The 27102-nt window shown below is 38.1% G+C and overlaps 1 protein-coding gene across 4 annotated transcripts in view; it reads right to left on the reverse strand.

Moving 5' to 3' along the window:
- Positions 1–2550: 2550 nt before the first annotated feature.
- Positions 2551–27102, reverse strand: part of LOC120527349 (pikachurin) — a 272936-nt gene continuing 248384 nt past the window's right edge. For all 4 annotated transcript variants that reach the window (XM_039750650.1, XM_039750648.1, XM_039750651.1 and 1 more), the window contains 3 exons: positions 23616–23699; positions 15257–15360; positions 2551–3302 (listed from right to left, as the gene is read on the reverse strand). In XM_039750650.1, coding sequence (XP_039606584.1) covers positions 3148–3302; positions 15257–15360; positions 23616–23699 — 343 coding nt within the window. In that variant the 3' untranslated portion in view covers positions 2551–3147. The remainder of the gene's footprint in view (positions 3303–15256; positions 15361–23615; positions 23700–27102) is intronic.

Below are 27102 nucleotides of genomic sequence, written 5' to 3' on the forward strand. Positions count from 1 at the left end.
TACCACCGAACTCCAGGGGAGCTGCCCTCTGCCTCAGAGGAGGCAATGCTCCGGAAACGCTCCCTTCCCCGTTTCTTCCAATGTAGAGGCATACCGGCTGGGTAAGGGCCCTGACTGACTGCCACAACTGCTATACAAAAATTCTGGTATCATGATATGCTTCGTAAATAGTTGGACTCTGGTGTCCTTCACAATTCAACATCATATTATTTTGTTGAAATTAGGTACTGGAAGTAGAACAGGAGGATGTTTTGAATTGAATGACCTGGGGGGTATTTTTCGTACATGGATTACTCGTTTAGCCGGATGTAATTGTTGACGATTTGGCATGATCCTGGATCTGGTGGTTTTTCGAAACTCTTGCTGGATGTGCTGTCATAGCAGCACATCCAAATCGTCAAACCTGCTCAAAGCAGGTTTGTTCTATGTAAACAAGGATTAGCTCTCACACTCAATCAGTGTCCGTGCATGAAATTAATTCAGTCATGGCTTCGCCATTCATGAATGAGCGACCAATTGATATCAGTGCGCAAATTATAAGAAGAGAATTTAATATAGCGAGGGTTTTGCGCGATCGGCAAGATCCTTTATTGCTCCTGGAGGAAATGCTTTTCGAAAGATACCGCTTTAGCCGAGGGGGAATATTGTACCTCAAAAATTTATTAGCACCTTATATTTGAAGTCAAACTAGGCGAAGTCGGGCTCTCACAACTATACTGACAGTATGCATTGCTTTGCGGTTTTTTGCTAGTGGCACTTTTTTTATATACTGTAGGCGATGCGGAAAATCTATCTAAAAGTGCAGTTTGCCAAGCAAATGCCCTCAGAAACAGGGCAATGGGCATTTTGCTGGAGAGCCAACTCTTCTGAAGAGTTAGATATGGACTGCGTAGACCTCCACCTGTTTTTTGCTTGTCTGCCTTCTTCTTATCAGCTTTAAAATTAATGTTTTTTATATTATACTGTATATAATTCTTTATGTCAACAATTCTTTAAATACCAATATTTACCAGTTTGAAGTATATTCTTGTACTTCACTTTAACCTGTTCCCATGTTCTCCTTGTGCTCACGTTTGACATATTAAATAATAATTAATCTGACACATAGGAAATGAAACGCTGCATTCAATAAGTACAATGCACACTACTTATGCGTTTAATTTGTTGGGCACTTTTTTCCAGCCGTCTTTTTTGGCTTGGGCTGCTTTTGCAGTGTTACCCCTTGTGCATAATAAATCTTAAAATTCTTCATATCCTTTGAGTAAAAGGTCCTGCTCCGGTTGTGTGAAAAAATGCACCCGTTCTTTCATCATTTTGTTGCAGCCTATCAAAGACTTGCTGATCATGTTTTCTAGACTCAATATATATGGGCTTTTCACTCAGCGCGGGCGCGCACATTCATCTTGGATGATTAGATCCAGCTAAACTAATCCAATACAAAGCTACATGATGAGGCATCTGATCTCAGATGATTTAAGCGACGTACGGAAAATACCCCCCTGTTCTTGGGGGAAATTGTTGTGTGTGTGTGAAGCAAAACACTACAGAAGTGGTTCAGTACAGATTATTGACATTTAAAAATTGGGATTGCACTGTGATGGCCCAGACGAGAGTACCCAATTTACCACACATTGTATTCCAGATCACCATACTAAATAAAGTCTGATATTCACTTGCGTTTACAAGGAAGATGTCCTACTGAGCTCAAGAGGCCACCATTTTTCCAGCATCTTAGGGAGGCGTAAAATATAAATAGACAAGTTCAGTGAAACCGAGACTGTTCACCTTTGGGGACATGACCGCTGTCCAAAAGCTGCTCTTTATCTACTGTATATATTTGAACAATTTTTTTTTATTTTGTGTTCTTAACCTGTGTTATAGTTATTTATGTTTTCTTGCTTTTTTATTATTTTGGGCTCATAACTATTTTGTGCAGTGTCGCATTTGGTGTTTCAAAATTAATACACACTTGAATTAAACACATAGGCTTTCAGGCCCAAATGACAACATGACACAATGTCACAAGACGTTTTTTTTTTTTTTGCTTTACATATTCACAATACAAAAATTGTTTAATAAATGGTTCATTTTATTCTTCAAAGCTGAAGAGCATCAGAAATGTACATCTTCAGAAATAAACAAAATTTACAAATTCAGTTTTTTAAACAACATGTATGCTTAAGACATTTCCCAAAAAAACTTTCCCAGCATGCTATTGGTCTATTTCTCACATTTTATGAGGTGATTTTGAACAGCTACCAACAGACATCTGTGGTTTGATTGTTTCTGTGTCTTGTGTAAGTTTGTTGCTATATTGGACCTCTATGTACCACAATGGCGTGTACTAATGCACAGTGTTAAGCGTAGCTCACAGTCTATTTGTCATTAGTTTCTGTGGCCACCACCAGCACCACAATCTTAGCCTCTTCCTGCTGGTTGATGGCCATCCAAGGAGTTGCTACAAGTGGAGTTTTGGCAGAGCGTATTTCTGAAGGCTAGGAAGAAATTTGGCTCACAAAAATCAAAACCCACCTCCTTTTATGGTTTCACCTCTTGGTTTTTCTTAACTATTTTTTTTTTTGGGTTGTGCTTACTTCTTTGAACCAATCTCTCCAAGTCCATTATTACAAAAAAACAAAAATCTAAACCTATTTGTTTTTAAAATAACTCAGAATCTTATCAATTTGAGAGAACAGCTTCATGACTGTCAAAGTAGGACTAGAAGGTTCTACTGCTGTTGACAATTTTTACTAATCAAGGAATAAATATACATTAAAAATACAGTATTTACAAACTTGAAAAAGTGTAACTTCTTAAAATAACAAAAAAAAATCAAATTTAAATTACACCCATTCAGTTTTCAGAAGCCACTCACTAATGAATACACGCCTACAGTCTTGAATCCTCGTCCACATAAGTTTAAAATGATGTGCCCCATAAATAAGAGTTTTGAAAATTGTCCATGGCTCTTTGGTTAAATGAATACCTTCAAAGTGAAAGTGAGGAAGCAAAGCTATTGCTAGGAAAGGATCTTCAAAAATGAACAAATATCCTTCCCAAACCCACAACCATGTTGTCAAGTTCCACATGGCTTCACAGGAAAGTCTTGATCCTGTAGGTATGGGAGGCCCTTTGGATTTCAAGATGTCACTTATTTCCACAGGTATTGATGTTCTTGCCATCCGAGGCATCGTCCACTAAGGAGACGTGGTAATCTGTGGACAGGGTAAAATGAGAGATGCATCCGACCAGACCTCGTATGTACTGTCGGTTTGTGTGAAGAGCAATTTCTTTCATCCCACCTAAAAATAAAAAAAGTGAATATGCATGAGTTGTTTTAGCGGCAGTTATTACCTTTCACCAGCACACTTTTTACCATTTGTAAAAAAATTCAGAAAGGCGCATTACCATTTTCACAAGCTAAGAGACACAGAAAGGAAACAAATGCAATGACATTCTTATAATCGGCGTTCAGTAAGACTTTCATTCTTAGCATTGGCAGAAAAGCCTGTCTTCTCTATGTATGTCTACTTTTGAGGTTAAAATGACCAAATATCTAAATAAACCATTGGATTTCTATGAAATGAGCAACAGTCAATGCTGATTGAATAGTCAATTAGTGATCAATTAATGTGGTACAGTGCACAGTTGGCCACTTTTAACATGTCCCCATGAAGGACAGAAGTGACATACAGTAGTAAGAGCAACACATTTGACAAATGCCCTGCCCTCTGTGTGTTTGTACTGTGGGAGAAAAGCGGAGTATCCAAAAGAAACCCAGTACAAACTCTACTCAGGTAGCACCTGGGACAGAAATCCACCGTGCCATCTTTATTATACAAGGTGAGCCAAAATGAAGTGCAGTAATCCCTCCTCGATTGCGGGGGTTGCGTTCCAGACCCCTCCACGATAGTTGAAAATCCGCGAAGTAGAAACCATATGTTTTTTTGGTTATTTTTATATATTTTAAGCCCTTATAAACTCTCCCACACTGTTTATAAATATTCCCCGCACAGTTATACAGCATAAACCCTTTGTATTCTCTTAGATATTAGGTAAGATTCATTGAAATTATATATGTAAACACACTGTTTATATACAGTAAAACCTAAATATTATTTTAAAGATATCGAGCGTCTCCGATATCACATATGTTACACCCATTACAATAGACAGGCCACCAACAATAAATACGTCCAATGCAAGAAAAATTGTGTACAGTAAATGTGTGCACAGTGACACTAAATGCACGTACATGTACTAAATACTGTAAGTAGAAAATTAATTATGGTTATTCACCAACAATGACACGACGACTTGTCCGATGAGTTTAGTTTTACTGCACAACAAAGGAGAGCGTTACAGCTCTTCTAAAGGGCCTCTTTAAGCGACTGTGTAGCACCGCCATTGCTCTTCTAACCGGCAGTCTTCAATCCAAATCCCTAAAGCAGATTCCATCCAGACTACTGCCTTATTACATCCACTTAGAACTCGTTTTGCACCCTGGTTAAAAGGACACTGCGGCCGTAGATCTTATATTCCTTTCCTACTTTTTAAATAAGAATCGTACCCTCATTGATGCCGTAATGGCGTCCTACAGCAGTGTAGCTTTTCCCTTCCTTCAACCTATCCAAAACATTGACCTTTTTGGCAATCATTAGCATCTTCCGTTGGCGCTTGGGCACGGCCCCTGAAGCAGTAGCAGATCGTTCTAGAGCCATAATGAAAGGCTTGACTATGCACAAAGATAAACACAAAAGAGCACAAAAGTTAACTCTTTACACAGTGAAACACGTTGATGCTGAATAAGCGAGACGAGACTTCCTGGTTAACGCCGCGGAATCGATTTCAAAGCTCCGTCGCTGAGCCATACAGCACACAGGAACTTAAAACTGCGTGCTCTGATTCGATTACTTCACAGCCATACGCCAATAGCGTCCCTTGTATGAAATCAACTGGGCAAAACAACTGAGGAAGCATGTACAGGAAGTAAAAAGACCCATTGTCCGCAGAACCCGCGAAGCAGTGAAAAATCTGCATTATATATTTAGATATGTTTACATATAAAATCCACGATAGAGTGAAGCCGCGAAAGTCGAAGCGCGATATAGCGAGGGATTACTGTACCACATTTCTCAAGGTCATTGTGTGAGGTAGAGGCAGCCGAGTGGGGGTCCTTTGATTGGCGATCCCTTGTATTTTTCAGTCAGCTACATGCCTTGGTCTGGTGTGCACCAAGCTTTCGCTGTAGAAGCGTTCTTCAAAAACAACAAATGCATCATCACTATGCAACACGCCTTCTAAATGCACTTCAGCATTCTTTATACCAGTGATGTCCCAAATCGGAAAACAATTCTTCAGTGGGTGGCTAAATTTAGACAGAGGGGTACAACATTGAACAGAAAATCTCCAGGCCGTCCTTGGACTGAATGTGCAAATGCCTGAAAACATCCAAGGGCATCAGTTTTGCAGTTTCTTAGACATTCTGCGAGCAAACATATGACTTAGGCATTTCCAACATGTCTTTGAGGAGGGTTTTGTATGAGGACAAGGCACATTTCCGTTTGAACAGTTGCATAAATAAGCAAAACTTTCTCTATTGGGCTGAAAGCAACCCTCGTGAACTTCATCAAAGACCCCTGCACAGTGAACATGTTATAGTTTGGTGTGCCATTGCAGAATTTGGAATTGTAGGCCCTTACTTTTTGAGGAGGTTGGAGCAACGGTCACTTAAGGATATTACATTGAAATGTTAGAGAACTTTTTGCGGCCCGAACTGGAAGAAATGGATGTGGTGGATGCCTGGTTTCAACAGGATGGAGTTACAGCTCACATGGTGTGGAGAGTCATGCCAGTTTTGCGGGAGATGTTTCCGGGAAAGCTGATCTACCTGCACGGTGATGTCGTGTGGCTTTCATGTTCGGCTGATCTTGCTGCCTGCGATTTCTTCTTGTGGGGCTATCTCAAGTTGAAGGTATACACACACCGACTGCAAAACCTTGAAGCTCTCAAGGATGCTATTTGCCACAAAATCACCACTATTCCCTTTGAACTGGCCGAACGAGTTATGCAAGTGTTCAGAAATCGTCTCAAAGAGTGTATCACTAAGTGAAAGTGAAAGTGAAACACAGTGAAAAAAATCTATTTTGTATACTCTTTCTTGTGTCGTAATGAAATTTATTTTATCTTGTAGATTTTTTTTGGAGAATAAACGTTTGAATTGTGGTACTTCTTTTTGGCTCACCCTGTACATTTTAGAAAAATGAATCTGGACTCCTCACTTTCATTTATTAAATCTATTTCTTCAATGATCCACTCATGTTGTTTCTTTCCTCATAATATTCAGAGGATCTGACTCTTCCTCACTAATTATGCAACACAACTCCTTGTTCAGGCACTGGTTCTCTCTCGCCTTCACTGGCTTCATCTGGCTGCAAGGATTCAGTTCAAAACTCTTGTCTTGACCTACAGTTCTCTCAATGGTTCTGCTCCTCAATATCTCCACTCTCTTAGTCTCTGATCTGCCTCTGCCTGTCAGTTTCATTTCTACTCATCACACATGCTTTAGATTACAAACTCCTTCTACCTTCGATTAACATTTTCGTGTGGATGTATGTGTTGTCCTGTGTCTGTTTGTCCACTGACTGTCCCTCCTCTTGCCAGTGATGCTACAACTGGATAAAACTTCTCAGTTCTTCCTCCTAAGCTATGCAATGATCTCCCTTTGCATATCTGAACTGCATCCAATGTACTCATGTTGAGGTGTCTTCATTAAAAATTTTGGATCTGCTTAGTTTCCTTCCATGAGATAGCTGCTGTTGAACTGACAAAGGGTTTAGGATTTTTGTCTTAGCCTAACTGAAGGTTCAGTTATGTACTGTAATAGTAGTAGTGATACTCCCTCTTTTACATTTTTTTATTCTTTTTCTGTGTTGTTTTAGATGTTTCCATCTTCTTTTCATTCTTGTGTGTATTATAACTTGCTTTGTAAGTCACCTTGGATAAAGGTGTCTGCTAAACAAATTAATGTCTGCAGTTTGAAGACCATCCAATAGCACAGTGATCAGTGCTGGTGCCTCCTGTGGTTTTGGTTTCAGTCTGGACCCATTTGCTGATTGATTGTATAGTTTTTTAACTTTCTTCCTTTGTTTGTCATTTATGTATGTATGTACGTTTGACTCCTCTGTTTTCATCCCACTACCAAAAAGGCTTACAACTCCAAACACTCCTTGTCTGAGTGTGGGTGTCTGTATTATTCTACTCTGTAACTGACTGAGTATCAAATCATTACAAAGCACAAGAAATGGTAAATCACTTTGATGGCTATTCTTTATTTTAGACTGTTTTGATGCAGTTTTTCTTTCTTATTTATAACTGAAAACAATGATATGAGCCCCATTAACATTATAACCACTTTCCGTGATACCAGTTTTTGATTTACTGTATATTGTACAATTTAATGCCCCTTTTAATTAGCTAAACTTCTATTACCCTGATCCAAACACTCCACAATGCACATGGGTAGCCATTGATCTGACCCTGATCAGTGCTGTGTATCCTGCAGTATTTGACTGTTCAGCCTTTGCTAAGATGATTAATTAATTCACATGCCCTGTGGCAGATCACTTCTCTTTCATGCCAATAAGTCTATTCTTGTGGTGGTAAACAGGATTACAGTAAGGGCCTTGTGTGGTGGTAAAGTCTATGGCCAGTGTATGTTCAGCAGGTGGAAATGATAAGAAATAGCTGAAATGATTTACGGTAGATCAAGAAAGTAAAATGTAGACTTTCTTTATGATCAATTAGGACTAAATTTAACCAGCAATAGTACTCAGTTATGTTTGGCAATTTCAGCTGCAGACATTGATCAAGAGGCCTGTGTTCAATTCAAAAGCGTGACCCTGTGTGAAGGGGTTTCCTGTTTGAGGACTGCTTTCATTTTCCAGAGTTATTTATTGAACAATATTTTAGGAAAAACTACACGCTCTTTGCACTTTGTGAGCATATGACTGGATGACTTGACCTGTGGATTATCCAACATGAGTAACGTAAGCTTTTTCTGTGGATGGTTTTTGATACTGCTTGCTTTTGTTCAGTGTTAGTTACTATTGAGTCCTGTTCTATCAGAAACTTTATTATGTCCTTTTCTTATGAAAACATGACATTACATTTTTTTTCTTGGCCATCACTACAATGTACATGGGCTGAGTAACATATAAAAATATATTTTTGGATGAAGTATCCATCCATCCATTATCCAACTCTTTATATCCTAACTACAGGGTCACGGTGGTCTGCTGGAGCCAATCCCAGCCAACACAGGGCGCAAGGCAGGAAACAAATCCCAGGCAGGGCGCCAGCCCACCGCAGTGGGTGAAGTATTCCTTTACAAAAACCCAGTTTCATGCTTTGACATGATAGTTGCAGAATTGGACCATAGCCTTCTTAGCTTTATGTTTAATCCTGGAAAAATTTGCCAAAAAAGTAGAATTCTTTTCAACAAGAAAAAAAAAAGTATTATGTGCATCAGAAACAAGTAAATACCAATGTCAACATAAATATAGTAGGAAAGGTATATTTCGTGTCAAAACTGCTATACAAGTCCTTTATGTGATATATTTTGAAACTGCATTCAGGACAATGGAAGCGTGTTTCTTTACGCACATTTCTTATATTTTTATGTTGCTTGTGCAAGAGAAGGGTAGAAGGTCAGACAATGATTCTCAATATTGAACCCCGCTTTATGTCATTATAAGCTACCACAGCGCAAGGTGACTTCCACGATTGCCCAGACACAAACATTGAATATCGCTGCATTGTGAACAGTGCTTGGGAGGCTAATATCTTTCTGGTCTTTCTACTTGTCACAATACTTTGGCCTATTTGCCATGCACTTACTTGATCCACGGTGAACCTTTACACAATCAAATTCACCAGGCATATCATGGAAGTTCGGTTGTACAGTGTCATTTGCATAAGTTTTACTATCTGTATCAACACCTGATAACCAATTAATACATCATTATTGTAGATTGACTCAAGCAATGGTTCACTTTCAGTTTGCTCTATAAGTGGATTTAAAACTTTTCATTTATATGCCATTGTGTTTTCTGTTGAAGGCTCTGCCCTTCTCATGAATATTGTTGAGTTACCACAGAGTGTAAGAATGCATATAAATATTCATGATTTCTTTGTAGTATTGTGCTATTTCATCCACAAGATGCAAGCAGACTACAGTCCAGAGAGTTATTTGAGTTTAACACTGCATATCTCATCTAAATAGATTAACCCGAGTAGGACTCGGGGAATAACTCTATTTACATAGAATTCCGAGCCTCAGAGTTACTATGGGTGAATGCCAAGATGGTTACACACCGAGGACACAGTGGTAGTTCTTTACCCTGCTTGTGCAGCAGTTATGAAACATGTTTGGAAAAATTGTAACGTATCCTTCTAGTGTAAGTTGCCTAGGGTAAAGTCACCATCCTAAAAGGATTTATGAAAATTTGGCCACCTACAAAAGCGGGCATATGGTACAATTTTGAATAATTCATTTGAATACACAGGATTCAATGTTATAATCCCTTGTGCTTAAAGAAGTTCCTCCGCACAAAACAAACTTGCTGTTGTTTGCCACCGCCATGATAAAGTCTGATCCAATCTGTCATAGACAACCCTCATCACCAACTTTACACTGATTAACAGATGTTACTTGGGACACATTGTCAATTGTGTCTGATTTGTACCCCATTTTTAATGCTTAGAACTTGACTAAAATGTATATAGACTGTATTAGATATAAGCTAACACTGAGACTGCATTACAAAAATTAATTGTGAAAGGCTCTATCCTGGGTACGCTGCTCTTTTCGATTTACATGCTTCCGTTAGGTCAGATTATCTCGAGGTATAACGTGAGCTACCATAGCTAAGCTGATGACTCACAACTGTACTTATCAATAGCGCCTGATGACCCTGACTCTCTTGATTCACTGACACAATGTCTGTCTTGTGTTTCTGAATGGATGAGTAGTAATTTTCTCAAACTAAAATAAAGAGAAAACAGAAATTTTATTGATTGGCAATGATGGATATAATGAGCTTATCAATACTAATAAAAGGCAAAGCCCTCACTCACTCACTCACTCACTCACTCATCACTAATTCTCAAACTTCCCGTGTAGGTAGAAGGCTGAAATTTGGCAGGTTCATTCCTTACAGCTTCCTTACAAAAGTTGGGCAGGTTTTATATCGAAATTCTACGCGTAATGGTCATAACTGGAAGCTGTTTTTCTCCATTTACTGTAATGGAGATGATCTTGAACGCCGTGGGGGCGGAGTTTCGTGTGACATCATCACGCCTTCCACGTAATCACGCAGTACATAGAAAACCAGGAAGACATGCATTATATAATTGAGAAGGCAGCGAAACAATAAGAAGCGAGCGAGTGACATATACAACCATATTCATGATTTCTGCTACTTCGGAAACAAAGCACGATGTAAACCTACACTTTAAATTAAGTTCATAGACAGGCTTCCGCTGGCGTTTGTAATTTAGTGCCTGCCCATATAAGGCCGTCCGTCAGCGGCAATCCAATAGCAAACTCCCACTAAATATTCACGGGCGAAGGACTGTGCTTATGGAGAGGAAGATGAGATGGTCAGGGGGGTGTTTGACACAAACTCAGCGAAACTGCGAGAGAAAGGACTAAGGTAACATTAAATACAGCCATGGACATAGCGAGATGGCACCAGCACAGCTGGGAACCTTCGATGCATGTACACCGAGCGGCTCACGTGAACTGGCGCGTGCACAGATAAAAGCAACAGTTCCAAAGAGCTGAACAAAACCGAATTACACAATTGAAAAGGCAGCAAAAATATGAAGCGTCTGATACAAGCATATTCATAAATCCAGCTACTGCGAAACAAAGCACACGGTGGAAAAAGTCAATGTCCGCTAAAGGAAGACAGTGTAAAAAACCGTGCATGCAGTGTGTCAGGTCTCAGATAAAGAAGAAGACGAGCTGTTTATTGATGCAGTAAGAAACGAATCGATGAAAGAAACCTGTCATCTTTACAACGATTGACAAACACGGAATGTAACTTGAACACAACACATCCTACAAATACGAACCTGATTGAAAGAAATAATGATAATCAAATCCTTGATGACAGCAACACTCAGTAACACTCACAAAACAAATACTGTATATTGACAGTCATGTTACGTTATTTTTAAAATGTTCCCTTTTCTTTTCTAGCTTTTTAACACACTACTTCTCGCTGCGATACGCGGGTATATATATGTATATATATATCCCGATCTACATACTCGAATAATGGATACTTTATTAGCCATCAATGATTGTTTTGGTAAAGCCATACTCAGTGTATTCATTAGATGAGCGGTAAAAAGTAAGAGCGAGGGAGGATGACTTATTGAGGCATGCAGGCTGTAGTTGCGTCAACTCTATCTGAATTGCGATCACATTTGAAAAAATATATCTTTTCAAGTTCTATTTAGTCCATATGTGTCAAACTCAAGGGCGGGCCACATCCGCCCGCGTGTAATTATATCCGCCCGAGATCATTTTATATACTGTATTATTGTTATTAATGGCCGGGTATATGAAGCGCTGGTAACACAATAAACTACAGATCCCATAATGCAGCGCTTCAGCTGCCTTGCCGAACACTTACCACGTTAATCAAGTCTAGCTTATGATGCTGCAAGTTCACACGATGCTGAAGAGAAAAGTTGATTCTGAAAATAGAGCCTTTAAAAACCGATGGGAGGCTGAGTATATGTTTACTGAACCCGTGTGTCTCATTTGTGGAGCTAATGTGGCTGTAATTACAGAATTTAATCTAAGACGGCACTATGAGACAAAACATCAGGGTAACCTGAATGCAATGCAGAAGATACAGAAAGCAGAAGAATTAAATAAGAATCTGACACTTCAGCGGACGTTTTACCCGTGCACAATCACAAAGTGATTTCAAGTGAAGCTGCTTTTATGGGAGACACAAATGCACCAGTGCAACCCTGTTGCCAAGTAATGTTAAACCAAGTCTCACTACGGTGTTCCCAAATCGCACTTTGCTGATAAACTGGCGCACTGCGCACTGAGTTTGCACGGCGCTTTGGTGACTTTGAAGAACAAAAAAAGTCCGTCTACATGCGGCTCGAACCTTGTGCATGTTTGGTAGCACATATCTGTGTGAGAAGCTCTTCTCAGTGATAAAGACTAACAAAACAGCACACAGGAGTCGCCTCACTGATGAGCACCTGCAATCCATCCTGAGAATCTCCACAACACAGAACCTCACACCAAACATAAACGAACCTGTTGCCAAAAAGATGCCAGGCGTCCAGCTCTAAAATGACATATGAGCAAAGACAACTGAATGATTTGATTTGTTATTGCTGAAAGGAACACATTTTATTTATATTTCCAGGTTTTGTTATGCAGCATGTTCATATTTGAATTTGTATAATTTTGACAGGATATATTTTTATGGAGAGCAAAATCTTTTGGGATATTTAAAATCTAAGTTTATTTTTATATAAAATTACATAAGAGTAAAGAAATTTGAATGTTTGTTCTTTTAACGTTTACTTTATTTCTAACTTGTATAATTTAGACAGGATATATTTTTATGGAGAGCAAAATATTATAAGTTGTTTAAGGTTTGAGTTGATTTATTCAGGAATAATATTCCTGTCTGTTTTACCATTCCTACCAAAGATATTTCTGTCGACTAAATAAAAATTCCTTCTATTTAAAATTTAAATAGAACTTGAACAAATACGATAGTTCATAATATCCACGCAGACTTGCACGTAAGAGCGGAGTTATCCGTTTTAACAAGCAGCGTATTGCACTGATACGAAATAGCTGTGTGTGTATATATGTAGATATGTATGTATATGTATATATATGTATTTGTGTGTATATATGTGTGTGTGTATGTATGTATGTGTGTATGCATATGTATGTGTATATATGTAGATATATATATGTGTATGTATATATGTGTATATATGTGTATATGTATAGATATGTATATATATATGTTTATCTGTGTGTGTGTAAATAAATAAATATATATATGTGTGTGTGTATATATATGTGTATATATATATATATATATATGACAACAACACTCATCACTCACAACAGTGACAAAACAATTACATTGACAATCAGGTTACGTTATTTTCAAAATGTTTCCTTTTCTTTTTCATTGCTTCTTTAACACACTACTTCTCCGCTGCGAAGCGCGGGTATTTTGCTAGTCAGAAATAAACAAGATGTATTAGGATTAACAGTCAAGACGGAGGTAAAGAATTTAGGGGTAACTATTGACTCTGACCTGAATTTTAAATTACATATTAATCAGATTACTAGGATAGCATTTTTCCACTTAAGAAATATAGCAAAAGTTAGACCTCTTATATCATTGAGAAAGATGCTGAGAAATTAATCCACGCTTTTGTTTTCAGTCGACTAGATTACTGTAATGCTCTCCTCTCAGGACTACCCAAAAAAGACATAAATCAATTGCAACTAGTGCAGAATGCAACTGCTAGAATCTTTACTAGGAAAAGAAAATCCGAGCACATCTCTCCAGTTTTGATGTCACTACATTGGTTACCTGTGTCATTCAGAATTGACTTTAAAATCCTGCTTATGGTTTACAAAGCCTTAAATAATCTCACTCCACCTTATATTTCGGAATGTCTTACACCTTACACTCCAAATCATAAACTTTAGATCTTCAAATGAGTGTCTGCTTAGAATTCCAAGAGCTAAACTTAAAAGAAGTTGGGAGGCGGCCTTCTGCTGTTATGCACCTAAAATCTGGAATAGCCTGCCAATAGGAATTTGCCAGGCTAATACAGTGGAGCACTTTAAAAAACTGCTGAAAACACATTACTTTAACATGGCTTTCTCATAGCTTCATCTTAGTTTAATCCTGATGCTCTGTATATTCAATTAATTATCATTATTATTCATGGTATTTATAGTCAAAATCCGTACTAACCCCTACTTTCTCTTCTGTTCTTTTTCCGGTTTTCTGGGGTGGCGACCTGCTCCACCACCACCTGATCAAAGCACTGTGATGTCCCTACATTGATGAATTTAAAGGGCAGAAGTCCACATGACCGTCATCATCAAGTTCTTCCAGTAGAACCCTGAATACAATGAGGACTGATCATTTATGTTAGGTAGAATGCCTAGAGGGAGCTCGGTGGTCTCGTGGCCTGGAACCCCTGCAGATTTTATTTTTTTCTCCAGCTGTCTGGAGTTTTTTTGTTTTTTCTGTCCTCCCTGGCCATCAGACCTTACTTTTATTTTATGTTAATTAGTGTTCCCTTATTTTAATTCTTATTTATTTTGTCTTTTTTCTCTTTCTTCATCATGTAAAGCACTTTGAGCTGCATTATTTGTATGAAATTGTGCTATAGAAATAAATGTTGTTGTTGTGAGCTCAGCCACTAGTTTGGTGCTTTGTTCTGTTTTATTTTCTTTGATTGTAACCTTTTTTTTTCTTCTGCTGTAGTTAATGGTTATGTTGTACTTTTTTGTGGTGTTTGTTAGGTTTTGCCTAATTGTTACTTATTTTCCACGTTGCTTGCAGGTTTGCAGCCATTATGCAATGACTTGACGCTGTCATATTTAAGAATGCTGTTATTCACACTCGTTTTTTTTCTTTGCTTATAGCTCCCTTGTCTAGTAGCTGCTTTCAATTTGAAAATCCATTTGAGTTTTCTTTTGTAATAGTTACGTCTGATTTAATTTAATGGAATTAAGTTTGAGGATTGGATTAGCTTTTGTTCTGGAGTTTATACTTCTTCTGCATTACTCTTTGTAGAAGTTTAGGAAAACGTCTTGGAAATCTAGCATAGTTTACTGGCTATGAGTTTAGCATAAGTTTAATTTCTGCCTTTTTTTGATTATTTGTCTCTTGCATTTAATTTGGTTATTTTCTTTATTAAATTTAACCATTTAATATATCATTATATTTAAACTTTTTGAAGGATTCCACATTCTTTTCCTTTCACGTAAATACAAATCATAACATCTGCTATATAATTTTTTATTACACTCTCTGTACTGCATCTTTTTCATTTGGTATGTATTTTATTTATGAGGGTTATTACTAAAACAGGTTAGGGTGTATGGCAGTTGATTTGCTCAAACTGGGTACATGATACAATGTAGGGGATTCTTTGACCCACTTACCCACATAAAGGTCACCGTTTATATTTAGCTGGCGCATCATTCCTGGGGATTTTCCAGTCTTTGCTCCATAGTCATCTACTGTCAGCTTTCCATTTTGGCCATCCCTGAGATAAAACAGACATCATTATTTATAGTTCCTTTCCCAACAAGAATGTCCAAAAGTATGCAAATGGAAACATCATTGTCACCTGTCATTTACTATCTTCAGGTTCAAACATTGTGTTACAGAATTGGTCGTGGTGGCCAGCCTAAAATGTGAGAGGGCTTAAATGTGTAGACGATGAGTGCAGGCTGTTTAACAGGAAAGAAGAACGTCAAAGCTTCTTAATTAGGATTCAAGGACTGCTGTGTATAAGGGGCTGTTCTCACCAGGTAAGGGGTATCTTTTGGAAGAATTCACAGGTCTACAAAATTAAACTCATAAAAAATTGTTTTAATTGTAAATTGTTATTTTTACTTGCATTAATGAGCACAAATTTAATTAGATTGTTTCCAGGGATGTAACATTTAAGTACAAAACTTAAAATAAATGTAATTAAAACTTAACAAATTACACAATTTGTGTATACAATATTGTTCTAAATCAATTTAATATGAAAATATTTAGGCAATCTAGTGTTTTTAAATAAATAACGTATAGAAAACAACAATACATAGTCACTGAGTAACATATAACTTCTCTAGTTTTTGTCACTTTTTAGTTTTTTTTTTAATCCAAAACTTTCTTTGGTGACCCATCATTGGTACACTTTTTCTGGAGCATCCCTAAGAATAATGTAGCAGTAGTTTGACATCACAGTGACATACCAACATCCTTGGTGCCCTCTTTCCATGTCTTGATGGAATATTTCACTCTCCTACTCCCGCATGGTTTCAAGATTATGAGAGAAAAATTCCAAATGCAAATCCAAAAAGTGAATTTTGAGACTCAAAACGCAACTAATAAATGTTTCACAATTTCTTTATAATTTGGATCTTTATTGTTACCTTACAGCATAGAGGTTACTTCTTTGCATATCGTATATATTCACATACAAGTTGGGTCTCTCAATCATAAAATCAGACCCTGACTTATACACTCGTTCAAAAATGGGACACTGAATCTTCTTGCTTCCTCCAATCTCGCATCAGTTTCTCAGACACATCGAATTTTGTTGCAGCAGCGCAGTTAATAATTTCTTTCGCCACTTCAACAGCTTTTAATTTAAAACCAGCTTCAGATTTTCTTCTGATTGAAGCTCCATCGTAGATAAGGGATGCTCTTACGGTGAAGGTGTATGAGGGTGTGAAGCACAAAAAACACAAAACAGTGCAAACGTCGCTTCTGAATAGTTTGGGTATTACCGTGTGGTCACATAGGCACAATACATAGAAGAAAAAGGCAGTGTGCTCCGTGGTTACTCTCTCAGGTGGGCGTTGGAATATCATATTCTTTTGGACCAATAGCGTGAGTTTTCAGCATTTGATTTATACGACCAACATTATAGAATACTTGAAGTTCTACAGTAAAATCAAGCCCCGATTTTATTGTAGACACACGGGAGAACTTAAACACGAGTATATACGGTAATACCAAAGCCTCTCATTTCAGGTCATTCATCACACCAATATATTCTACATGAGTCTTATAATATCAAGACTGCTATCTTTCAATCTAGCCTCTAACAAACCCAGAAACTTCCAGCACAAACACATAAAACAGGCTTCATCTTTTGATTGGGTTTTGACAATTTGCTTCATTAAACCAAACCTAATATGAAATGGTGATAGTAAAACTTGATTTGGATCCACTAAGCTAGGTCTGATGATGTTTTTGGCACCAGGCTGTAGCTTTTTTCCTAGCTGGCCATTGCTTCTGAACCAAGTGTAAATTCATGGCTCTGCTGTCCCATTCACAGAGAAAACCTGGGAATTTTGTAAACCCGACTGCTGATGCAGTAAGACGCACAGAATTTTCAGGTCCCCACATATGAACCAACAGCCCTTATTGTATGTAATTTCCATTTCTTATAGCTGCCTAGATGATGGTATAGTCTTTTACCCCCTATATGTTAACAAGAAATAGAACTTTGTTTTCTGTATCTGTAAAACTGAGTGTTAATTAAGCCAGTTAGGAAAGAGTCTTACTGCTAACATAGACAGCTAGATATGTTTATAGGAGATGGCATATGTTATGCGATGGAGAAAATTAGTTTCATTATTTAAATCCAGCATCCAAAAATATATAACAATCACATGAAATACAACATTTTTTTCAGTGTATACCTGATTTGAATGCCAAAAATGGAAATTAGTGCTACACTTAATACCTTTAACATGCTTGACTGCTGGTCCAGTGGGTTATCCCACAAATGTGAAATTCTGCTCCATTCTGCATATGCCACACAGTAGCCAGGGTGAGGCAAGAGATTGTAAGCTTACAAATTCTAGTTTGCTGGATGACATGAGACAATTCTACTGTTATGGATAAAGAGGGCAGGTTATTTAATGTGAAAAGAGCTGAACATGAAATGTATTTAGTATATTGTAAACAGGCATGGGTTGAAACCAGAAGGTGAAGGCCAAACAAAAATCCTAAGTCAAAAGTTCTTGTACCATGAAACCTCATCCAAAATAATCACACGATAAGTTTTGAAGCAGTTTATCCATAATCTCGGATACCTAGAAGTGAATTGTACTGTCCTTTAAAATGTCACACCAGACAGTCAGAGGCTTTGACCTCTGAAATCACATCTGTAAAAAAACAAAACGGCAGTGGAAAAGTTGCAAAACTAATACACTATAAAATTATTTTTAATCAAATAAATAACCACAGTATTTGAATGTGGGTAATTCAAAACCAAGAACAGTAAAAAAAAAACACAGTATAAAAGTAAGAAAAAAATCAGATTATAACAACAGCAAGCAATGCTTTTAAAGCTCCTGTTGCCTTGGACAGAACATCTGAGGAAATCCCTTTGCACACAACTTTAATTGGGCACAATGGATCATGGACTTGTTATTTATTGAATATGTTTGACACTGTTCTAGCATGAGAGGTTGTGCTGACCCTGAAGTAAAAAAGGCCTCATCTAATTCTTTAATGTGTTATGTCAGCCTGATCCATAATGGCCTGGGACTATTACAAGGAATGGAATGGAATCACTTTATTAGCAAAGTACCTTTACACATACAAGGAATTTGAATTGTCAGTGGCTTACACTGATACAATAAATGCGTACACATAACAAACCATTACATGACAATATAAAACACATTTCAAACAAAACATAAGATCATTGTTTAAGTATTAAATGTCAGCAATTCTTAGCATATAAACTAGTGACCATTGTTGCACAATGGACTGTTAAAAATATATAAGATGTACTGGTTGGAGGAAAAAGCTGTTTTTATGCCATTTCGTTTTAATCTGTAACTTCTACCAGCAGGTAGAAAGATTTGAAGTTCAGGATGGAAAGAATCAACACTAATCTTTCTTGTACGCTTCCGTATGCAGATCTTGGTGTTTGGTCAAGTCAAAATCAGCTGCCTTCTCTGTTGACCAAATGACTGGTTGAAGTTTGGCCGATTGCTGATTGCTCCAATGGGGTGTAATTTATCTTGCGTTTATTAATTTGCATTTCTCTTGTCTCAAAATCTTTAGAACTAAACTGACATTAAATGATATTAAATCTAACTAATTCCAACACCTCATTACATTTTCTTTCATTTCAGAGTTTTGTCACTTGTCATCTTGTTGAAAGTTTGCATTATAGAAAAGTGTCAACGAACATGGAATATTATGGTAAGATTTCATTATGGCAGATCATCAATTTGAAAACATTCTAGTAATCGACAATTTATGTGGCCTTATTTAAGATGCTAATCATTAATGGCAATGATAAGTCTGGTTCATAGGAGAGTCTGGGTTCCACCTTCAGGAGAGGTCAAGCTGCCACAGCAATTATCGGTGTACATGATCTTTTATTAATTATAATAATCTGTCCCAAAAGTATTCATTAGAACTTGTGCTTTGATTTTTCTTCTTTAATAACATGAACTGCAACTTTGAAATCCTCTCCTTCGACTGTCTATGCCATTCTTTGCAATTTGTTCTTTCTTGTGTACTTATGTGTTTGGGATGGTGTCCTTACTGCACTGACGTCTTTCCTTGCTGCTGCTGCTGCTGGGATAATATCTGGTTTAACCTTTGTCGTAGTCAGCTCCACCTCCCCATGAGACATGGTAAGGATAAAAATGACCATAAAGAATGTAACCAAGGCACCAAGCTTTAAAATAACACGGGAAATCCAAGTGTGAAGAGGCTGACCTTTCAAATAAAGCAGAGCTTACAGCTTGTACACATACAGTATGTGTTCTGTCCATTCGTAGCCCCCCTAGTGAGGGCAAATGGATGAACGCCTTAATCAGTGTGGCCTTTTCTCTAATCCTGATGTTTATATTGTCGTAATGCCACAGAGGTCAGTTTATAACCTGTTTCTTTTAATTTTTGTCTCCACTCTTTTTGGGATAAAGCTCAGCTTAGAAACATACCCTGTATATTTTTTGAAGTCAATAAATCTCCCAGAACTAATTTATAAGCCTTTGCAAAAGCATTTCAATACATTCTATCATCTGCATACTTAAAAACTAGACTTTGAACATTTCAAAAGTTGTAAAAAGTAAAACGGAACAAAAAAAACATAAATTTTACACCCCATAGTCAAACCTGCCTGGTGTCTGCTCTGCGTGTTTTTAATGATCATTATTAGGATACAATGAAGGGAGTAAACAATGGAGAAAAAGGGACAAATAATAGGAAAACAAAAAAAAAAGAGTTAAGCATTTCAAACTATAGTAAAAATAAATATTCTTAAATGTCTTATAATGTAAATCCATACTGCTGTGCTTTTCTGAATGCAGAATAAGATACAAGAAAAAAAAAACAGCTAAGTAAATGAGATCAGTTATTATCAATTATTATCACTTATTGAGAATCTAAATGGAACAAAAACCTGCAGCCACAGTGGGTCCTCGGGAAGGAGGTCTGGGAAATACCGAGTTATAATGTTTAAAAAGGGCACTGTTACACAGTCAGAATGAAGACAAGAGATGGAAGACATTCGGCACCACAAATATAATGAGATTAAAACCAGAGGGCAGTGTGTCAGTTGTTATAAAAGAGTACAAAGAACAAATTAAGTGGTGCAATTATATTGGTGGACCTTGAAGGAATATGTAGCTGCGGGAAAGATGTTGGAGCATTGTTAATCATCTGCCGACAGGACTTAATTTGAATGGTTAGTGAGCTCAATTTTTTTCTCTCTCTCTCTATATTTATCTTTTATATAAAAAAATCTTGGGTCGAGACATGATCATCTCAGAGAGACACTTTGAAGTCCTGCAAGACTACTTGCAAGTCACTCCCTACTTACAATTTGTCGGAGACACTTTAACGTCCCTCGAGACAAGGAAGTGAGACAAAAGGGCAGCTGCTGTACAGGCTTTTAAATAATCCGCGACATGCAGATCACACAGCATGGCAGCAACAGCTGCTCTACAGGCTTTTAAATGATCCATGCACAGCGCGACATGCAGATCAAACAGCTCGGTAGCAGGTAGCAGCAAGCCAGCAGCTGATACGTCCTTGTGCATTCAGCTCCCCCCGAATTCACAGCGCGAGCAGCAGAGAAGCGAAGTGGCTAGCATGAAGCGCACCCCCAGGGGTGGGGATTGTGGGGCAGGTGAGCGTGGCGAGTAGGGGGTACAGCTTCCTAGTATGTGTGTGTGTGTGTATGTATATATATATATATATATATATATATATATATATAGTGACATACGTCCAGGGACCTTGCCCCACTGGGAGAAGGGCAGTGTTTTCCCCTGGAATGGAAGAGGGCAGTCACCCTGGATTGTGTCGGAGCCACAGACCTGGGGCACTCAACCCGGTGCAGCAATGTTGCCACTGCCAGGGGACGCCTGGGAAGTTCTGGAAATGTGCTCCACACAGTGCTGCCAGAAGAGGAGCTGAACTTGCTTGCAGCACTTCCGCCATGCTCGGAAGTGCTGCTGGATGTTAATTGGCGAGCACATGGAGCACTTCCACGTGCTGTATAAAAGAGGTCACCTCACTCCACTCGGGAGCTGGAGTCAGGTGGAAGTAGACAGAGCTTGGAAGAGAGGAGTGGAGGCAACAGAGAGAGAAAGAGAAGAGTCTAAAGGACTGAGTTGGTAGTTGGTGCACGTATTGTTGGTGGTATTGTGAGTTGCACAAATAAAACGTGTGTTTTATGACATTATGTGTCTACCTGAGTGTGTCGTGTTCAAGCATATTCCACTATATATATATATATATATATATATATATATATATATATATATATATATATATATATATATATATATATATATATATACATACATACATACATACATACATACAGTGGAACCTCGGTTCACGAACGTCCCAGTACACGTACAACTCAGTTTACGACCAAAAAGTTTGCCAAACTTTTGCCCTGGTTCACCACCACACACTCGGTATACGAACAAGGCAGTTTCCCTTTCGGTTTGTACATGTTCAGTCTCTCCCTGTGCATTTCCTGTGCAGCAAGCAAAAGAGAGAGAGTGCGAGAGAGCACAACACACACACACAGGCAGCGTGAGAGAGGCAGACGCACACACACAGGCAGCGCGCACGTGCACACACACACACAGCGTGAGAGAGTGCGACACACACACACACACAGAGGCAGTGCCAGAGAGAGCTGGACGCATTAAGGTAGGAAGGCAGTTAAAGAATGCACTGGGCTTGATTTTTTTTTTCACTTCTGTTTCCAGCGATCGGTTCGTAGCGTGCATTGTTGCAATGTTATTTTTCTTGGTGGTTTATTAAATTACAGATTTTTTCAAATGTAAATTTTTTTCCCTGTGCTTAAAACTCATTTAAAAAGTGCTTTTAGCCGGCGGTTAGTAGCGCTATAGCGGGAACTATTGCAGTGTTAGATTTCTCTGTTGTTCAAGGTTTTCTCAGTGTTATTCAATGTTGTTACATTTAGTTTACTATTACGCTGTGCATTCTATGGTTTAATTAACTATACTTGTGCTTAAAAACTTTAAAAAAATATATATTTACATACAGTTTGTATGGTCTGGAACGGATTAATTGTATTTACATACAGTCCTATGGGGGAAATTGCTTCGATTCACGACCAAATCGGTTTACGACCAGAGTTTTGGAACGAATTATATATATATATATATATATATTCATTTTTACAAGACTGCTTATCATGGACAGTATTAATTTTTTTGTTTTTTTCTCATATAGATTAAGATGCCGTTGGACAGTACATTTAGCATCAGGATATACTGTACTTCTTGATGGTTTTGCTTATTTGATCGGCTGGGTTTGGGGTTTGTGTTGCGTGTTAATGTTTTGTGTAAGTGATGTGCTATGAAGTAAAAACAGTTGTGTGTATTGTGATTCATGTTGTTTTAAAGTCATTGTTAGAGGCTGGTGGGTTTTGTGAGACGTGTTGTTGCAGTTTGTATAAAAGTTAGGGTGAGTTGTATTAAGTGTTATTCTTCTCATGTACAAGTTATTTGAGACTTGAGTTTGTATGTCATTTGTGGTATATGTTAATCACCATTGAGGGTTGGGGGATGCTTTATTAGAATTTCTTTTCTGAATGGTATACTCTCTATGTACTACTGAAGGGTGATTTTTCTCCTGCTATCACTGCAAAGTACTGGGAAGGAAATACATTTCAGTGTTTATTTTTTTTTTTGTTTTATACTTTGGTGTCTTCTTTGTAAATAATAGAGGGGACGAACATAAGGTGTTAAAAGTGAAGCTATCCCAAGATAAAGAATTGGTAAATGTAACCTTAGTGTTTTTAAAATAATTTCTGAGTAGGGGGATTACATAGTTAAAGGCAGTAAATGCTCTAAATACAGTTATCAGCAAATAAATATGAAAAACTTTGTGCAACATCCTTCCATAAAAAATTATCAATTAGTGTAATAATTTAAATGGTCACTAGATGACACCATTTCCTCAAAATTGTACTTTTTAACAACAGACTCTTGCTAAAAAATATATTGTGTCACAAATGAGAGGATGACTTGCCTCTTCCAGTGTCTGGCCATGGGCATTTATGGGGGAAGGAGCTCAAAGTGATACAGCAGAGTAACAACCCTCTGTTTCTATTATTGCTCAGTTAGTGATGGTAATTGATTATTAAAATGACATGAAAATCAGTAGCCACCACAGTTCTCTGGACTTGGAGTATGATACCTCTGCTATAAAGCTTCCCAAAGGATTAGCCGTATTTGACGGTAGTCATCTGCAGATTTTAATGACATGATCACATACCTGACTGCCTTGACTCTGTGCCATCTGCCATCATGGAAAGATCCATTCACCGTAATAGTGACAATGCCACTGCCCAAGTTATAGCTGTAAGAAACGATAAGTACACCTTAATGTCTGGTAAATATTTTATTCCAAAGGTTCATCTTTGAGTATAAAAGTAGTATTATTGGATAGATAACATTTATCCTTGTGTTTACTCACCTTTCTAAATTTCTGGAATTTTTAACTTTTTTATTTGGAATTATGCATTAACTGGCCACTTTATTAGGCACACCAGTTCAACTGCTTGTTAACACAAATATCTAATCAGCCAATTACATGGTAGCAACTCAATGCATTTATGCATGTAGACATTGTCAAGATGACCTGCTGAAGTTCAAACTAAGCATCAGTATGGGGAAGAAAGGTGATTGAAGTGATTTTGATTGTGGTGTGGTTGTTGGTGCCAGAGGGACGGGTCTGAGTATTTCAAAAACTGCTAATCTACTGGGAGTTTCACAAACAACCATCTAGAGTTTACAGAGAATGGTCAGAGAAAGAGGAAATATCCAGTAAGCGACCGGGGCAAAAATGCCTTGTTGATGCCAGAGGTTAGAGGAGAATGGCCAGACTGGCTCAAGCTGATAGAAAACCAACAGTAACTCAAATAAACACTTGTTACGAATGAAATATGCTGAAGAGCATCTCAGAATGCACAAAATGTCAAACCTTGAAGCAGATGGGCTACAGCAGCGGACACAACACTGGGTACCACTCCTTTCAGCTAAGAACAGGCAATTGAGGCTACAGTTAGTACAGGCTCACCTAAAATTGGATGACAGAAGATTGGAAAAATGTTGTCTTGACTGACAAGTTTATTTGGGATTTATTTGAGTAGTTGTAATTTTTATTTCTCGACTTTCTCCATACACATTAGCCAGAGCAACCAAAGAAAAACCCACACAAACATGGAGGGATGTTATAAAATCCAATATGAGATTTTTCAAAGCAATATTGCATACATGTGCACCTATTTATTTAAAGCCACTTTTTGTAGGTTCATGGGGCACCAGAGGCTAAAGGGAGCCTAGTAACACTGGCTGCAAAGAAAGAACCAGCACTGGATGAGACTTCAGGTCATCATAGGCCACAGATGGACTCACATCCACACTCACCCCTACTAACCCAGTTTATAGCCTCCAGCTAACCTAGTTGGGTGTGGAGAGGGGAAGAACATGTATCACCCAGATAAAGAAAATCATGAGGTTAATACTATGCCACCATGTCATCCCAGACAGTTACAGATATTCATGTATTACTTGTTTTTCTATACAATATTTTGTTTTGAATCAGAACCAGTAATGTTTCAAAGCAAGTCCTACTGGCACAGCTGCTTGTTAATGGCGGTACTAAGTGATTCACTTGGCATACCTGTGAATAAACTCTGGGCACACATAATAACCTAAGATGTGTCCTTATGATAAGGAATATCAGTCAGCCAGTCATTTTCTAACCCAATATATCCTAACTACAGGGTCACAGGGGTCTGCTGGAGCCAATCCCAGCCAACACAGGGTGCAAGGCAGGAACAAAGCCCAGGCAGGGCCAGCACACACACACACACACACACACCAAGTACAATTTATGATCGCCAATGCACCTAACTTGCATGTCTTTGGACTGCGGGAGGAAACTGGAGCACCCGGAGGAAACCCACACAGACTCCATGCAGAGAGGACCCGGGAAGCGAACCCAGGTCTCCTTACTGCGACGCAGCAGCGCTACCACTGTGCCACCGTGCCGCTCTGTAAGGAATGTGATAAACAAAAGAAATTTTGTCTTGCCATTGCTTTGCTTTACTTCCCTGTACAGTAAACTCGTAATTTGAATTGTGGTCATTCTTCAGTATTCAACAATATTTGCAAACCCATTGCTGCTAGCTGCAAATTTTCATTTCTCCTGTCTAGCAGCCCTCCCAAGATGTGTCAAATGTAAAAACAATTAAAAAACTGCACATCAAAAAAAGGTTTATTCATTTAATATCCTGATGACACGCTCTGTATGTTATAAACGTGTATTCAAATGTGAGCCACAAAAATATTAGGCTTGTTATATCCAAGGAGTTTTGAGGTTAGTGTTGGGTTTTCTGCTGGACTGTGTTAATGGCTTAATTAAAAAGCAAAAAGAAAGCTGTCTGTAAAATTAAATATCAACCTAATGGCCAATGGAATATCACATCCTGAATGCACTTAATTCAGTGTAGGGTCTTTAGGAGCTGTAAGAGAAAAATGTGCTTGACCCCCTTTCTGCTCAATTAGGACATTTGCACCATGTTTAAATTATACAATTAAATCTTATATACTATTTAACTTGGTGCTTTGTTCTATAATAACAGTTTACATATGGAGGCCTATTCTGTAAACCAAATGTTTAAACAGTACTTTTAATGGTGAACTATTTTGGGACTTTTAGATGTTATGTCATGGCAGAAGGATATTCTGTGAGTGTACCATTTATCGGAGTGTTCATTGGTGTGACTGAATTGTTTACCAACTACTATGTGTAAATGATAACAGGAGCTGGTCTCCTAAGACTAACCAGACTTACTGTTCACATGCTGAGCCTCCACCAGTTGGTGTAAATATTTACTTATTTTACTTATCTGGCTGATTTCTTCATCCAAAGCGACACACATCATTACTAATACAATTGGTTCAATTTCTTTTGGTTTTCCAATTGAACCGCAGGCAGGTTAAGTGACTTGCTCAGTGTTATCATAAAGGTCATCTTTAAATTTCACCTATAATGATGGCTCAAGACTCTTCTTTATTTAGTGTTTTTTGCAACTGAGTCCGGTCTGGCAAGACTGAGAGCTAGGCAGGCGCCATATGCACTCATAAAGTGCAAAGACACAGATTAACCATACACACTCTTGGGATGTGGTAATGCCTGTACCCACTTTACCCAGAACTGGGTGGGTCAGAAAATAACCCTGGCTGAAATACGTATTCAGGCATACAGTGGTGTGAAAAACTATTTGCCCCCTTCCTGATTTCTTATTCTTTTGCATGTTTGTCACACAAAATGTTTCTGATCATCAAACACATTTAACCATTAGTCAAATATAACACAAGTAAACACAAAATGCAGTTTTTAAATGATGGTTTTTATTATTTAGGGAGAAAAAATCCAAACCTACATGGCCCTGTGTGAAAAGTAATTGCCCCCTGAACCTAATAACTGGTTGGGCCACCCTTAGCAGCAATAACTGCAATCAAGCGTTTGTGATAACTTGCAATGAGTCTTTACAGCTCTGGAGGAATTTTGGCCCACTCATCTTTGCAGAATTGTTGTAATTCAGCTTTATTTGAGGGTTTTCTAGCATGAACTGCCTTTTTAAGGTCATGCCATAGCATCTCAATTGGATTCAGGTCAGGACTTTGACTAGGCCACTCCAAAGTCTTCATTTTGTTTTTCTTCAGCCATTCAGAGGTGGATTTGCTGGTGT

The sequence above is a fragment of the Polypterus senegalus genome, chromosome 4 (assembly GCF_016835505.1).
Source record: "Polypterus senegalus isolate Bchr_013 chromosome 4, ASM1683550v1, whole genome shotgun sequence".
Classification (NCBI taxonomy): Eukaryota; Metazoa; Chordata; class Cladistia; order Polypteriformes; family Polypteridae; genus Polypterus; species Polypterus senegalus.